At 48.9% G+C, this 16,591-nt stretch overlaps 1 protein-coding gene across 1 annotated transcript in view; it reads right to left on the bottom strand.

Annotated features, from left to right (window-relative positions):
• Nucleotides 1-1,139: 1,139 nt before the first annotated feature.
• CACNG2 (calcium channel, voltage-dependent, gamma subunit 2) overlaps nucleotides 1,140-16,591 on the bottom strand; it is a 157,279-nt gene continuing 141,827 nt past the window's right edge. The window contains exons 3-4 of the mRNA XM_006865224.1: nucleotides 3,635-3,775; nucleotides 1,140-1,784 (exon numbers count right to left, since the gene is read on the bottom strand). Coding sequence (XP_006865286.1) covers nucleotides 1,249-1,784; nucleotides 3,635-3,775 — 677 coding nt within the window. The 3' untranslated portion in view covers nucleotides 1,140-1,248. The remainder of the gene's footprint in view (nucleotides 1,785-3,634; nucleotides 3,776-16,591) is intronic.

The following is a 16,591-nucleotide window of genomic DNA, read 5'->3' as shown; positions in this document are numbered from 1 at the left end:
TTATTAAAAAAAAATCACCACTTGATTTTCCTTTTTCTTTTGTAAAAAGAAACCTTTCTGTGGTGTCATTGTTGGACTTGCTCAGCCCTTAGAGGGCATCGCATATCCAAGAACCCCCGAAGGGTCAGTGAACCCCTTCCTAAGGGGCCTGGGGGCCTGGGAGTCTGGGAGTGCACCATCACCCCAGGGCTACCAGGTGACCCTGAGGTGAGGGGTGAGGAGGGAGAGCTGCTTCATGTCCCCCGGGGAATGGGCATCTCCTGACACCAAGGACAGGAACTTGAGGACGGTGACCCCAAGAGGCTCACCCTGAGGATTTCGGGGGATTCTGGGCATCTTGGTAAGCCACCGGCAGCCTTCCTCTCGCCTTCCCTTCCTTCAAGGCCTAGAGAATCATCACAGTGGGTTAAGACCATTAAGGACTGGGAACTTAGGGGCTGGGTAAGCCTCAAGTGCACCCCCTCCAGGCACCTTAGGGACAGGAGGGACCAAGGACTCTTGGGTCCCCTGGAGGCTTACAATGCCCCATCAATGCTGCGTGGAGCCAGCTTGGAGCCTCTGAGTGCATCCAGCACTCTTGGGGCACCTACCCTGGGCTCCAGGGACCTGGCAGTGACCTGAGGCCCAGCTGACCCCAGGGCCCTTGAGTCTCCACCCCCCACTCTCCCAGGGAGGCAGAGCCCACTTGGGGTTAAAGAGAAGAAAAAAAAGTAATTCTCCCCACTTTGAAAAAAAAAATACCCAAACCCCCAAACCAATAGTAACAGAAAACCCTGAAAAATACAAAGAGGTTTCTCTTCCTCTCAGCTCGCTCTCATTTTTTGCTTTTTATGCTATCATAGTTCCCTTTTATTTTTTCATTTAAATTGGTTTTTATTAAATGTTAAAATAATGGTACATGGGAAATCATGCATTTTCTTTTAGATTTATTTTCTATTTTTAATTTTTTTTTTTATCCCTCTCGCTTTTTTTTTTTTTAAAGTTTGTTTTTCTTCCCTCGTTTATTTATTTATTGTTTTCACATCTCCTGTTGTTTTTGCTTCTTTGTTCCTCTTATATTTTGTTCTTTTTTTGTTTTTTTTAATTTACGTGTTAGGTTTTTCTCTTTTTTTGTTTTTTGTTTTTTTTTGTTTTTTTGCTTTTGGAAGGGTCCCCGTGGATGGTTTGGTCCCCCCTCCCCCTCATCGGCCCCCCCACCCCCATCCCCGCCGGCCACGCTCCTCTTCCCTGCTCAGTGGAGGGCGGGCTTCATACGGGGGTGGTCCGGCGGTTGGCTGTGTTGGTGTGGAGAGAGTCCTTGTTATCTTTCTGGATGCAGTTGTGAACTTGGAGGAAACTGTTATCCCTGTCGGAGTTGTAGGTGGCGGTGGGCGTGGTGGCGGCCTTCAGGGGGTCCCTGCTGAGGGTGTACATGGAGATCTCCGTGGACGGCAGGGTGTTGAAGCCCTTGATGCCCACGGGGGAGGCGTCCCTGGAGTGTGAGGGCTCGGTGGAGCGGGAGCTGGATCGGCTTCGGCGCTGGTAGCGGTAACGGTAGCTGGGGATGCGGGTGATGGCGGAGGCCTGGAGGTAGTCCGTGGCTCGAGCGGTGGCCCGCAGCTGTTTGTGCCGATCGATAAACATGTGAACGGCCAGCACTCCGACCATTTCGGCAATGATGAAAGATAGGGCCCCGAAGTAGAAGGACCAGCCATAGGAGTAGCTATTCTTTTTGGAATCGCTCTTGGAGGGGTCTCCGGCATTGGCAGATATGTACACTATGATGCCAATGATGTTGCTCAGACCTGCGAGGCACAAGGTGGTAACGGGGTGAGGGTGGGCAGAGAGAAGGCCGGTTAGTGTCTGGGCCAGACATCAGGCATTGGGTAAGACCAAAGGATGGGCCAGCTGAATGGGCCTCCCCTGGCCTGTGTTTTCATGGGGAAGTGTCAGAGTCATGTGTTATGGGGATATGGTGTTGTTGTTAAATGCTGTTGAGGCAGTTCTGACCCATAGCCACCCTGTATAGGGTTTCCAAGGAGCGGCTGGTGAACTTGAACCAACAACCTTGTGGTTCAAACCGACTTTGCAACCCAGCACATTAACCCACAGCACCACACCAGGACTCCAAAAATGTAAAATAGTGCCACTCTTACCACCATGCTGTGGAAAATGTATGGGCCACCTTAAATATTTTATCATTCCGTTTAGAGAGATCCACAAAGGGCGTGAGCACCCATGAAGACGAGGGAGAGTAGAGAAGCGTTCTATGATGTACTTAACAGTCATATCAAACAAAATTAGTCGTTGTCGCTGTGGTTAAGTGCCGGCAAGTCAGTTCCAATTCACTGCGACTCTGTATAGGGTTTCTGAGTAGTGGTTGCTGGGTTTGAACCGCTGACCTTGTGGTTAGCAGTCCAGTGCTTATCCTATGGTGCTATTGCTTATTGAGGAACCTTGGTGGGGCAATCAATGGTTGAATGCTTGACTGCTGACTGAAAGGTTTGAATCCTCAGGTGCTAAGACCTGGCCTTCTGTTTCCATAAAGATTGTAGTCTAAGAAACCCTATGGGGCCGCTCTACGCTGTGCTATGGGTTGCTACGAGTCAGAAATGACTCAATGACACATCACCACAACATTGTTTATTGGGTGTTTGCGACCTGTCTTCATTGTGCTAAGTGTTCTTCAGACCGCTTAAACTCACTGTCTTTAAGTAGACTCCCAGCACTCGACAGGACAGAGGAGACCTGCTTCCTAGGGTGTCCAAGGCTGTAACCCTTTACAGCAGCAGACTGTCTCATCTTTGTCCTATAGAGCAGCTGGTGGATTTGAACTGATGATCTTTCTTTCAATTAATAGTCCAATGCTTAGCACATTGCACAACCAGGGTGCCTTTCAAGAAGTTTACAGATGTGGAAATAGAAGCACAGAGAGGTTCAGCAACTTGTTCAAGGCCACACAGGGACTTGAACCTGGTGTAGCAGAGGGTTCAAGCCTGGTTTCTGGAGCCAAACTGCCTGGATCCAGCCCTCGGTGGCTGTGTATGTGGCTTGGCAAATTCACTTTACCTTAATCTGAGCTTCCAGATCTGTAACAGGGGCTAATATTAGGACTAACTTCTATAGGGCCATGGAGAGGATTCAGTGAGTTAAAATTCATGAAAGCTGAGAGTCAGGGAGGTGGTAAGTGTTACTTAAATGTTCTCTTTCCTTGCTAAGTGACTACAGCCTATGTTAATTTGAAGCAAGTGTGACTTCTTATATAACTGGGCTTGGAAATATGGTTTTGGGGATGGCCTGCTTCTGCCTAGGTGGGAGAGTGAGGGGCGATGCAGCCAGGTATCAGGAAAGAGCTCCATCTGGTGGCCCATGCTCCATGCTCCTCCTCTAGCCCCATGCCCTGAGAGGGACCTTGGCTCTTGACCTTTGTCCAGGTGGTGGGAGGAAGATGGGACATGGGGCCAAGGGATGGTCAGGGTCAGTGGGACGCTTGGCAGTGGCTAGGGGGCAGGAGCCCCAGGCATGGCCTGTTGGAAGCCTTTTCCCTTCCATTTTTCCTCTTTCTTCTAGGTCCTCCCGGTCACCAGGTGCCCCCCACCCAGCCTCTTCTCCATGGACAGGCCTGGCTGCAGCCTGCCCAGCCCAGTGACTGTACCTGCAGACACGAAAAAGATGCCAGCACTCAGGATGATGTTGTGCCGAGTCTTGTAGAACTCACTGGCTGCTATGCAGAGTCCACCCATAAAAAGCAGGATCACACTCAGAATTGGGAAGATGCTCGAGGCCCTCACAGCCCCTGTGGAACAGGGAGGTTGGGGGAGAGAGAACAGTTGGCTGTGAGCTTGAGGGGTGCAGGAGGGAGGCGAGAGAGCAGCCCACGGGACACAGGCCCAGAGTCAGTGGCTTTGCATAATACTCAGGAGAGAGAGGAGGAGCAAGCAAGCTACTGCCCAGCTCCCAGTCTTTCAGAGGTTCTCCACTGCCTTTAGGACCAACCCAAACACCTGCTAACTCACAGCTAGGTCACTATGCTCCCCCTTGCTCTCAGAGCCAGCTTCCCATGACACAGCCTACCTCTTCTCACACTCTGACTTTGGGCAGACAGGTTTTCTAATTGGAATGTTGTTCCTGTACTTGTTCACTCAGCAAACTTCTATTCATCCATCAAAGCCCATCTCAAAGTTCCCTCCTCTGTGGGACCTTCCCTGCCATCCCCAGTGGGGCACTCAGGGAATGTTGAGAGGTGATGTACCACATGTAGTGGTGATGTGGAACTGGATTCAAATTAGGCAGTGGCATTTGTCAGCTGTGTATGTTTGAGTGAGTTATATTGCCTTTCTGTGTCTCTGTGTCTCTGTTTCCTCATCTGTAAAACAAAGGTGGGAATGTGCCTGCCTCCTAAATGGTTGTGAGGATTTAGTGAGTTGGTTCCAGTAATACACTTCAGTTTCTGGGGGGGCATTTAGTAAACATCATTAACAGATAGTTACTAATACAAATAACTGTTTATGTGGGTGCTTCCAGCCTCCATGAGAGCACCCTCCAAGGGCAAAGATGGTAGCTTCTTTTTAGATTTAAATTATCTTCATTCCTTCTATCCCTGCACCTAGGACAAGGATATGGTAGGTCTCCATTACAAGCTCATTGAAGAATAAACGTGGTGAGGTGGTTCAGGTAGAGCAAGAAGCAGACACATTGAAAGAAAAAGAAAAAGGAATAAAAAACCCAACCCCAAACCAAACCCCTCAAGAAGACGTAAGAAAGAAAGTCTGATGTCTGATAACAGGGCAGGAGAAAGAAAGTGTAATTTCATGATAAGTGTGAGTCCGACAGAGGGCGAGGGTGGCAGCTCCTAGGTGGGGTGGGAGGGGAAGCTGAGGGGGTGAGGCCAAGCTGGGGGCAGGAGGCAGGTGGCACTGGGGACGGCAGGTCCAGTGTGTGTGTGGCAGAGATGCTGCATGGGAATGAGGAGTCAGAGGTCAGAAACCAAGTATTTTTGAAATGTACATATTTTTTTTTTCTGTCCAAATTCACCTAGGCAGTGAGAGACCTCAAGGCCCCGACTCCATGTCCTAGGAGCTGTGGATGGGGGCACAGGGAACTATTGGGACCAATGTGAGGAGAAATAATGTCTCTTGGACTGTTTTGATTGCTTAACAACTTCCAAGGAAGTTGAGTCCTGTAACCAGAGGGTCTCTGGGTATGCACAGGGGTTGGTTGGAATGTGTTTAGGGGATGAATGCCCTGCTTCCAGGTAGGCTTCACTGAAGATTCCCAGAAGACAATTGCCCCCTTTGGTGGCAATGTGGCTGGGAAGGGTCTGTAGAGGTGAGACTCTACAGGTATGTCCCCTCCATAAGCCTCCCATCACTACTGCCATTGCACCGGGGGGGTTGCTATTCAAGAAGGGCTGAACTTTGTATCTCGGTGAGCATGGGCAGAATCAACTGCTCCTATGAAAGCAGGAGCCAGCGGAGGGGGTGGGAGGCAGCTGGGTCACTCTGCAACCTCAGTACCCCTCTCCCTGCTCAGGGACAGGGCTCCAGGCCAACTAAAGGGTTGCCACCAACCCAGAGCTGAGTGAGGGGTCTTCTCCCTGGAAATCATTTCCTCAGATAGTGCAGAATCTCCCCAAGCCAATCCTCCAGCCCCAACCCACCCGCATCCATGCACGTTCACACATGTACACACACACACGTATAACACACAGCCACACTCAGTGCAGGTTAATGCATTCATGCACACACATGCACACACCACATTAATGCATGTTCATGTTTACACACACACACATGCACAAACCCTCATCCATGCACGTTCACACATGTACATACACAGCATACTCACATACGTGCACAGCATGCCCATTCCCACATATGCTCATGTGTGCACACACACATGTTCACATACCACCACACATCCATGTTCATACATATGCACAATATGCACACCCCACACCCATGCACGCTCATGTGTACACACACATATGTATTCACCCATGTGCATAAGACAACGAACACACATGCACAATCCACACTCATTATGCACACATATACCCCTCAACATGCATGCTCACACACATGTATGCTCACACACAATGCACACGTGCACAACTCCCACACCCATGCATGCTCACGGTTACACACATATACACATACACATACCTCACACATGCATGTTTACACAAGTGCACACAATACAATGCACACACCCCACACACATGCATGCTCATGCTTACACACATACACACACAAACCTCATAGATGCGTGTCCACACATGTGTACGCACACATTTCTGTATACATACATGCGCCCATGCATACTCATACTTACACACAAGCACACACCCTCACCTATCCATGCTCACACAGCTGCACACACTTCACTCAGCACCCACGTGCACTCATGTATGGACATGTACACACACATGTACACACATGTGCACACTACATGTGACCTTAATTCTCATTGTAATAGGCACAGGGAGATGATGAAGGCTTATTGAAGACTCAGGAGAAGAGACATACTGTTTGTTACACTATGTTGTGTACTGAGAGGGTGCCCAACATACATTATATAACGGAATCCTTATAACAACCCTGCTGTTTTCTTGTTCCACTTTATAGACCAGAAAACTGGGGTTCAGAGAAAACTTCAGAGAAGTTGCCCAAGGTCACCCTACGAGTGAGTCAAGATTCAAACCCAGACTGTCCTCACTTTTGGGCCACCTTGTACTCTCCCTATGTGGCTTTCCCAGGAGCCTTGGGAGGGAGCTAGCTTTGGGTCCCAGATGTGTCGTTTCCTTTCCGTGGGTCAGCATAGATAACATGCCCTCTCTGGTTCTTGCTAGTCCCCTGTGCAAAACGGAGAAAGGGATGGCTGAATCATTTCTAATGATCTGCTCCTCAGAGAGGGGTTGGCAGCTTTCAAAGGACAGTGGCTATTGGTGAGATGAACAGGTAAAAGCTCTGATCTCTTCCCTCCAAGGAAGTGGACTTTTGTATCTGGACCAGACTGTCTCTTCCTGGGGGACCCCCCCTCCCAGAGTAAATGACCTCATGGGACCCAGGTCTGACATTTCCCCTTCCACCCAATTTGCTGTGGGATCCCAGATGCCCCAATGCCAACTTCCAGCCAGCAGAGGGAAGAGGCGTGCCAGCCTGGCAGGGAGCTGGAGTGCTGTGTGTGTGTGCAAATGTGCCCTTGTGCTTGTATGCAAACACATCCTTGTGCAGGCATGCATACACACAAGAGCAGGTGTGTGCCTATATGTGCGTGTGTGTGCAATGATACTCGGACATATTCGAGCAAGTTGGAGGGAAACAGGAGGGATTGATCTGTTGTGTTGCAGTCAGCAAAGAGCAATGTGGAAGAAACAGAACCACTTCAGAAGGTTCCAGAGCAGCTTATGATATGCTCTAAATAATGACAGCCAGCAGGGAATTCAGCAGAAGCCTCTCAGCCCAGCAGCGCCAACCCAAATACCAGCCTCCCTTGGAAGAGGTTCCTTTGCCCAGAAAGAAGGGGGTGGGAGCAGGCAGTAAACCCAGCAAGGGGCCTAGGAAGCCTGGACTTTGCTGACCTCAGACCCAGGCTGGGAAGGAAGCTGGTTTAAGAGTATTTGGGACCCCTCCTCCATTCTAGAAGTCTCCTGGTGACAGTCTTTCTGACTGGGCAGCCTCACAGACAGAATGGGGATTCTAGTTAGTTATACCTGCATTCAAATCCTGATTTTTGTCACTTACTGTGTGACCTTGGGCAAGGATCTGTCTCTCTGGATCTTAGTTCCCTATCCTGTAAAATTGGAAGAACAATAATTATTTCCAACTCTCAGGAATGCCCTAAGACCCTACTGTTCAAAGTACAGTCCCTGGGCTGACTGTTAGGGTCACTCAGAGCTTATAAGTACAGATTCTCAGGCCCCGCCCAGACCCACTGCATCAGAACCTACATTTTAGCAGGATCCTCAGGTGATTTGTGTGCACAGTTATAATATCTGGACTGTGCTGGACACATCTTGTTAAGTGCCGTTGAGTCGGTTCCGACTCATAGTGACCCTGTGTAGGTTTTTCAAGGAGCGCCTGATGAGTTTTCGCTGCCAACTTTGTGGTTCAAACTGACCTTGTGGATCAGTGCTTATCCTATGGCTTATCCTACAGCACCACACCAGGAGTCCTTGCCAGACACTTTTGTTGTTGTTAAGTGCCATCTAGTCAGTTCTGACCCATAGCGACCCTATATAGTTTTTCCTAGGAGCAGCTGGTGAGCTTGAACCACCAACCTTGCAGTTCAAAGTGACTTTGCAGTCCAGTGCATTAACCCACAGCACCATATCAGGACTCCTTGCCAGACACTAGGAAATGTTAAATCAAAGGGAGCAATTATTATTATTTTTGATGTCCCTGCCCTTCAGTATAACTTTGCCAGGAGTTTTCCTGACCTCCCACTCAGTCTGGTGCTGTCTGTGCTAAACTCCATCATGAAGAGCAGGGAATACCCGATTGAGTGAACATGTAGTCGTTGAACAAACGTTTACTGATACCTTGTTATTGTTGTCAGTTATTGTCAAGTCGGTCCTCGACTCATGGAGACCCCATACACAACAGAACAAAGTACTGCCCAGTCCCACACCATCCACATGACTAATTTGGGATGGAACCCTTGGGATCCACTGGGTTTCACTGGCTGATTTTTGGAAAGAGATGGTCAGGTCTTTTTTCCTAGTGTGTCTTAGTCTGGAAGCATCAGGTTGTTGTGATTAGGTGCCATCGAGTAGGTTCCCACCGTCAGCGACCCTATGCACAACAGAAAGAAACATTGCCTGGTCCTGCGTCAACCTCACAATCGTTGTGACTCTTGAGCCCATTACTGCTGCCACTGTGCCAGTCATGGGGTCTTCCTCGTTTTCGCTGACCCTCTACTTGTTGTTGTTGTTGTTAAGTGCCGTGGAGTCAGTTCCGACTCATAGCGACCTTGTACAGGGTTTCTGAGGCTATAAATCTTTATGGGAGCAGAAAGCCTCATCTGTTTCCTGCAGAACAGCTGGTAGTTTTGAACTGCTGACCTTGCAGTTCACAGCCTGATTCGTAACCACGCTACCAGACCTCCTCTACTTAGCAACAGGAAAACCTCCACTGACAGACAGGTAGTGGTTGCACATATCAGCATTGGCTGGGTATCGAACCTGAGTATCCTGCATGGAGGGGAGAATTCTACCAATGAGCCACCACTGCCCTGAGATGGAATTATGCCATAGTTCTGAGCATGCGTGTCAGACCCGTCTCAGCTTCATTGTTTAGCAGGAAATCAACTGTGGCCCATATGTGGGTGTGGTTGGGTTCTAAGAAAACTTTACAAAAATAGATCATGGGCTGCAGCTAGCCTCTGGGTGAGGATACAACCTCTTCAGAGTTGGGAGATGCCTGGCTTCTGACTAGCTGTGAGAGGAATGAGCAAACAGACTGAATTCTAGCTACTGGGACACGTTCCCCACTGGAAATGGGAGGTAGAAAACAAATGAACAAACCAACCAAGCCATGTGCTATCAAATGGACTCCGACTCCTGGAGACCCCAGCTATGCCAGAAAAGAACTGTGCTCTGTGCAGTTTGCAATGGCTGCTCTTTTGGATGTACACCACCAAGCCTTTCTTCTGAGGTCCCTCTGGGTGAATTTGAACTGCCTAACTTGATGGCACACTGGGTTAATGCGCTGGACTGTAAGGGTACTTTGAACCTCAAGGTCTGCGGTTCAAGCTCAACAGCTGCTCCTCAGAAACCCTATACAGGGTCGCTATGAGTCAGTACCGAGTTGATGGCACTTAACAACAACGACAACTTTTGGCACATTAGCCATTTAAACTACTCAGGGACTCTATGGAGCAATAAGGGGCGCAGATCCAGGCCTGGTCCATGTCTTTACAGAGTTTAAGTTCTCATGAGGGATATATGTATATAATCAGATCATTACACACAAAAAATGTGTAATTACCAACCAGGATCAAGTGGTAGGTAGAAGCAATACCCATATGGCAGCCTGTGTGCAGGTGCTGGGTTCACATTACCCATAGACGGCTAATGTCTGTGTTGGGCACTATTCTAAATATTAATTCATTTACAACCCTATGAAGTATAAGTACTTCAATTATCCCCATTATCCAGAGGCCAAAACTGAGGTTCAGAGCTAGGAAATGGAGGTTGGGAGTTTGTGAACTCAGCTGTCTAGGGCTTGTGTGCCTCATCATGGCACTCCCCTGCAGGCCCCATACTTTACTACCTCCCAACCTTGTGTGGGGCCAGGGGAGGTGGCCCTGAGGAAGTGAGTTGGATCTTACATCTGATGGCTAAGGTGGTGGTGGTGGTTATGTACTATGGAGTCGGATCCGACTCATAGCGACCCTGTACAGGGTTTCTGAGGCTTTAAATCTTTACAGGAGCAGAACGCCTTGTCTTTCTCCTGCGGAACAGCTGGTAGTTTCGAACTGCTGACCTTCAGGTTCGCAGCCCTATTTGTAACCACTATGCTACCAGAGCTAAGGAGAAGACATTAATTAGGCAGAATAGAGGCAGGGTATAAAGATGAACAAAGGTTGGAGTAAGCATGGAGTGGCCAAGGGATGAAAAGAGACAAAGAGCTGGTGGCAGGCCTAAGAAGGCACTAAGGAAGATGTGGCAAGCAAGGGCCAGACCACACAAAGCTTCATGGCCCCTGTGGATTGTACTTAAAGAGCTGACCTTCATCCTAAGATCAGTGGGAAACACTTAAATGGCTTAGAGCTGGAAGGCAAGCCATGACCTGATTTGCATCTTAAGAAGCAAATGGATTGGAGGTCAACTATGGTCACAGTGAACAAGTGAGAAGGCTACTGCAGCTGATCAGACAAGAGAGGATGGTGGCTTGGACCAGAATGGGTCCAAGGGGCATGGACTGAGGTGGATGGGCTTGAGCGATGTGGAGGAGTTGAAAGGGGACTTAGTGATAGATGGATATGGGAGAAGAAGAAGACAGCATCAGGGATAACTTCTTGGTTTAAAACTTGCTGGCTGACTGGCTGGCGCCTTTTATGGAGACTGGGAGAAGACTACGAGGACAGAGATCAGGGAGGAGGATCAGGTTTTGGTTTGGGATATGCTGAGTATCAGATGCTTTGGAGACAGGCATGTGGAATGCACAAGGGCCGTTGGATCTGCAGGTTTAAAGCATGGTCTGGCTGAAGCTATGAATGTGGGAGTTGTAGACTCAGAGGTGGGCATGGGAGAGCTTGTCTGTGGGAGGTTTGAGGAGTCCCAATATTCAGTCACTGGCTCGAGGAGACCTTGGGCAAGTCACTTAGTTTCCTTGTACCTCCACTTACTTATCTGTATGATGGGGATGAAAACCTAACTTTATAGAGTTGCAGTGATTCCGTAAGAATAAGAATGTGAAAGTTTTTAATACTGCAGTCTTTGGTACACCATGAGGAATTCATTATTTCCCATCCTAGTAACAGGAAGGAAGAATGTGATAGGTGTGTAGGAGGGAGGTGGTTTTTTGCTGAGGTGACCAGGAAAAATCTCCTAGAGGGAACAGAAGGAGGGCACAGTCCACCATGGGAAAGTCTCACAAGTCCTTTTCTTGACCTAGCTCTATAGATGAGAGTTTTGATGCTCTGCTCCTTCAGGGGGCTTGCTGTGAGATCACATTTCACTGTGGGCACAGTGGGTGGATGGACAGGAGGACGGGCAGAGTGATGGTCAGTCACCAGTGGGGGCTGAGGACAGAATGTAGAGACAGTGGGAGGTCGGCAGCCCTAGACCTGGTCCTCACTCTGCCTTCTCTCTCCAGGGGACCAGAGCGTGTCCTTCCCCTCCTTAGGGCCTCAGGTCTGCTCTATGATAGAGTTGGGCTAGATAATCTTTGAGGTTCAGTCTTTTTTCCTTGGAGCCTACTTAGCAATACCAGGCCACCTTCTTATTCCTTTCCTGGTCTTGTAGTGACTTTTCATCAAAATAGTCACGATAATCAGGAACATTGAGGGCAGGTGCCCTATTTTCCAGGCACAGTGCTAAGCTCTTTATGCATGTCACTCCATTTGGGATTTGATTCATTCTAATGGGATAGAGTCACAGACATGCTGAGTTGGGAGGAGCTCACGGTGTAGCCAATAACCATGCAAAAGGGTTGGGATGCAAAAAAATGCATGCGTGAATATGTGTGTGTAGTGGTAGGGTGGGGGGAGTTGCTGGTGGAGAGGGAGGGAGAGAAAGAGAGGAGAGAACAGGGCTGGGGGAGAACAGAGGAGAGCGAATGAGCACATGTCTGCGTGTGTGTGTGTGTGGGGGGGGGGGGACGGAGAGAGAAGACACAAGAATAGAGAAGAGTGTATGAGAGAGAATGAAAGAAGAAAGAGAGAGTGTGTGTGTGAAAGAGTGACAGAGAGAGAGGAAAGAGAGAGAGAAGTTACTTGAGAAGACAGAGAGCCAGCCCCCTCCTGGCTCCCAGGGACTGGCCACGTGGCCTCTGACTCTCCTTTCGTCTGTATAGACAGCGGGCTGAGATCACCTTTATATCACTGGGCTGATGTAAAGATGGATGTGTGAATTGTCAGGCTTGACACAACATGCACACAATGTACTGGGCTGGGCTAAGTCAGGCTCCCTCTCTGGACCTCAGTTTCCTCCTCTGTAAAATGGGAGGGTGAGGCTGCATGGCCTCAAAGGTGTATCTAACCCCAGTATTTCAGGAACTGATGACATTATCACTGTACCCTAAAACTCTAGCTGTCAACTGCTCATGGAATGTGTGCTCTTTGTGTTCAAATTAAATGCCATTGAGTCAGTTCTGACTCATAGTGACCCTCTATAGAGTTTCCAAGGAGCAGCTGGTGGGTTTGAACTGCTGACCTTGTTATTACTAGTCTAGTACTTATCCTACAGCACCACACCAGGTCTGTAAAGATATGAAAAAAGAACCTTGCAGCCCAGTGAGCAAATTTTCAGAAGATTCTTTGTGCAGGACGCCAGCTGTGTCCCCATGTCTTGTTATCTATAAAATCGGTGAACATGGAACTGCCCAAGTGGAGTCTATCCTTAGAGCTGTGTTCCCCGATCTGTCTGTGCCTCAGTTTCCTCCTCTGCCATTAGGCAGTAATGAGTACACCTAGCTCATAAGGCTGCTATGAGGAACAAGCATGACCACATGGTAAGCAATGAGAACCATATCTTTGCCCAACGAGCTCCCGGAAAAGTTCGTTTCCAGCACCTAGCTGGTGTTTATTAAAGTGCCGGCTTTGACTCATTCCTGGACTGTGGCATCAGTGTAGTAGCTGCTACCGTCTCTTAAAAAAGAAAAAGGAACAAAGAACAGAGCAGAACTTGTGAATGAGTGTAGGGGGCACCAAGTTGTACAGACATTTGCTTTGGTGACATGGGCGTGAGCACCAAGTTGTCGTTTCCTAACGGTAGGATGTGGCCACACAGTTTTAGCCACACTGACTGAGATGACTGCTGTGGAAACCTGTCTCTCAGATCTGCCCCTCAGGACACTTTCAATGGAAGAGGCTGAAAGGCCGGGGCACCAGATAGTGTTCTCCAGATGTAGCATCCCAGATAGCACATGGGGTGGGACTAAATCATGCTTTCTCAGTTTCCTCATCTGTAAAATGGGAAGATGGGGCTGTATCTAACCCCAGCATTTCAGGAGCTGCGGTGACAGATCATTGCATTTTTACATTCCAGCTGTGGTGGAGGGGGCGGGGCTTTGTGTACTTCCCACAGGTAATCAGGGGGTCCTAACAAAGCCCCACTTCGACTCTTGTTTCATGTACTTTCAGAGTTCCTGTGGGACCAACTGTCACCTAAGGCTCAGAGAAGTTGCTCAAGGTCACTAGTACTATTGCCTGCTGCACGGGTCGATTCTGACTCACAGTGACCCTTAGGACAGATAGAACTGCTCCTTAGGGTTTCTGAGACTATGCATCTTAATGGGAGCAGACAGTCTTATCTTTCTCCTGTAGAATGGCTGCTGGGTTTGAACTGCTGATCTTGTGGTTAGCAGCTCAATGCTTAACCTACTGCATCACCAGGGATCCTTGCCACAAACCTCACAGCCTATATATAACATGTACATATCCTGAAGTCTTAGTCTCAAACTCAGGCCTCTCCCTTATTTTCCTGAGGAACCTAGGAAACCTCTTGGTGCCCAGGTAGCTGGTAGGGGTGGGGATTGGGATCAGGCAGGGCGACTTTGACTTTGCTTGAGATTTGGGTGGGGCAGTGCTGGGCAGTCCTAGGGGGGGGTTGTACCTTGTTGATTCATTCAGCTAACATCTCCCCAGTCTGACTCTGAGACAGGCCCTGTGCCAGATGTGGGATGGGGGTTAGGGGGTGGGGGGTGGGGAAGGATGCTCTGTCTGCAGTTACTAGTTGTTGATGTCATCAAGCTGTTTATGGTCCCGTGGGGAGAAAAATCCGTACCCGAAATCATGACGAAGCAGGTTAGTACAGAGAGTGTCGCTGCCTGTACATCCAGCCTCCTCGTCCCTCTCCCTCAGATAAGTGCCCATCTTCCCAGCCAGGGCCCTGAGACACTGCCACTCCTCTCTTCCTCTGTCCACATCCACATCTGGTGGGCAGTACGTCTTGCCATCTCTGCTTTCAGATGCATCTAGAATTGGACACCTCTCAGCTGCCCCCTTTACCCTGGTCTGAGCACCTTCATTCTAGCCTGGATTACACTGAGTCTCCTATCTGGTCTACTTACTTCTGTCTACCAAGCCCTCCTCAGTTCACACCTGGTCTCAGCTCCACACACTCCTGTAGATCCACTTTAGAGTAAAGTGGAAACCCCAGGGCTGTCTTCTCACCAACCTGCTTGCTCACTGAGCTGAGTCATGTGGCCTCTGGTTGCTCCTAAGCATTACAGCTCAGAGTCTTTGCACTGGCTGGTCCCTCTGCCTGAAATGCTCTTCCCAGGATCCTCTGTACTCTACCACCTACTTCTGGTCTTTGCTCAAAAGCTCCCTTCTCAGTAAGCATGTTTCTGATGACCCTGCTGAATATTTCATAGAACCGGGTAAGTGCTCCACGACTAGCCAAAATGTTGATTTGAACCGTCCTCCACTGAGGCACGTAGGAAGACAAGACTGGCAATCTGTTTCCAAACGTTACCATCTTGAGAACCCTATGGAGCAGTTCTACTCTGCGCATTCAGGGTCTCCCTGAGTCAGACTCGACTCCATGGTGAGTAACAGCAAACCACATAGAAAACTACAGCCTGGTTCTCAGTGTGGCCTCTCGGCCTTCATGCTTCACTGTAGCTTGTAACGTCCCAGTTATCAATAAACAACAATAGTAGTTAATGGCCACTGTGTGCTGATGCTAAGCACTTCAGCCTCATCACAACTCTAGAAAAAAAAAAAAAAAGAGTGACCATCCCTCTTGGATAGAGTAGGAGAAAAACGTGGAACAAAATTCAAAATAATAAAAAAACACCAGACTCGTTGGTCTGACAGAGACTGGTGGTCCTTGGGTACCCTTTAACCCTAAACTGATTTCACCGCTGGGGTTCACCTTGCCAAACAACAGACAGGCCTATATATAATAACCATCATGAGGAACGGGTTCCTCATAGCAATCAGCCACACAAGACCAAAAGGGCAGCATTTGTCCCCCCCAAACAAAGCTCTGATGGCAGGAAGGAGTAGGAGAGAAGTGTGAGTGGACCGAAGAAACTCTAGGGAAGAAGCCTGGTGTGTCGCTGTGGGTTAATGTGCCAGACTGCAAAGCTGTTTGAACTGCAGGGGTCAGTGGTTCAAGCTCACCAGCTGCTCCTCGGAAATCCTATACAGGGTCGCTATGGGTCAGAATCGACTCGATGGCACTTAACAACAACAAGGAAGGAAGCAGGAAGAGTTACATTGAAGGAATTACAACTAATGTCACCAGACAAAATTTGTATAAAGTGTTGAATGGAAAACAAATGGGCTCTGTAAACTTTCATTACATTAAAGTTAAAAAGAAAGAAAGAAAAAGGAAATCAGGATTAAAAGGTTTAAGTTAAAAAACAAAAAACAGTCTTCCCCATTATAAGGAAACTAAAGTGTTGCGAGGTTTGAGATGGACTTGAACCCTGGCAGTGTGTGCCAAAGCCCACCATCGTATCCTCCTGCTTCCCACAAAAAGCCATGTGCAGTTAATTTCCCCCAAGAACCCCCATGCCTGAGAGGTGTCTATTCCCCACCCCTGGAAACTCCCCTGTGGCCTGCCCTTGCTTGAAGGTAGCCAGTGGATCACTGTGACATGTGACAGAAGTGTCAACAACCGGTTCAAGAGTCATCGGGGCAGCCTCTCTTATGGGGGATTGGCTTTGTCCACAGTCTCATCCTCCCCTTCTATCCACAGCTGGAGAACAGGTGTGGCATGCATGGTGAGTGAGTGTACGTGTGTGTGTGACATGTTGGTGCCAACCCTCTCTCCCTCCTCAGAGGACATGCAGCCAACCCTTGGCCCATCCACCTGAACCTCCAGCCCCAGGCTCCTAATATGAAATCGAGAAAGCCTGGCACACCCTCCAGTTTTGTATGCCGAGTGGCTGCAATACAGTGGGCCTAGCGTATATTTGTTGTTATTATGTGC

This window comes from Chrysochloris asiatica, unplaced genomic scaffold (assembly GCF_000296735.1).
Source record: "Chrysochloris asiatica unplaced genomic scaffold, ChrAsi1.0 scaffold00076, whole genome shotgun sequence".
Classification (NCBI taxonomy): domain Eukaryota; kingdom Metazoa; phylum Chordata; class Mammalia; order Afrosoricida; family Chrysochloridae; genus Chrysochloris; species Chrysochloris asiatica.
Note: the sequence above shows the minus strand (reverse complement) of the source record. Positions and strands in the feature narration are given on the sequence as shown.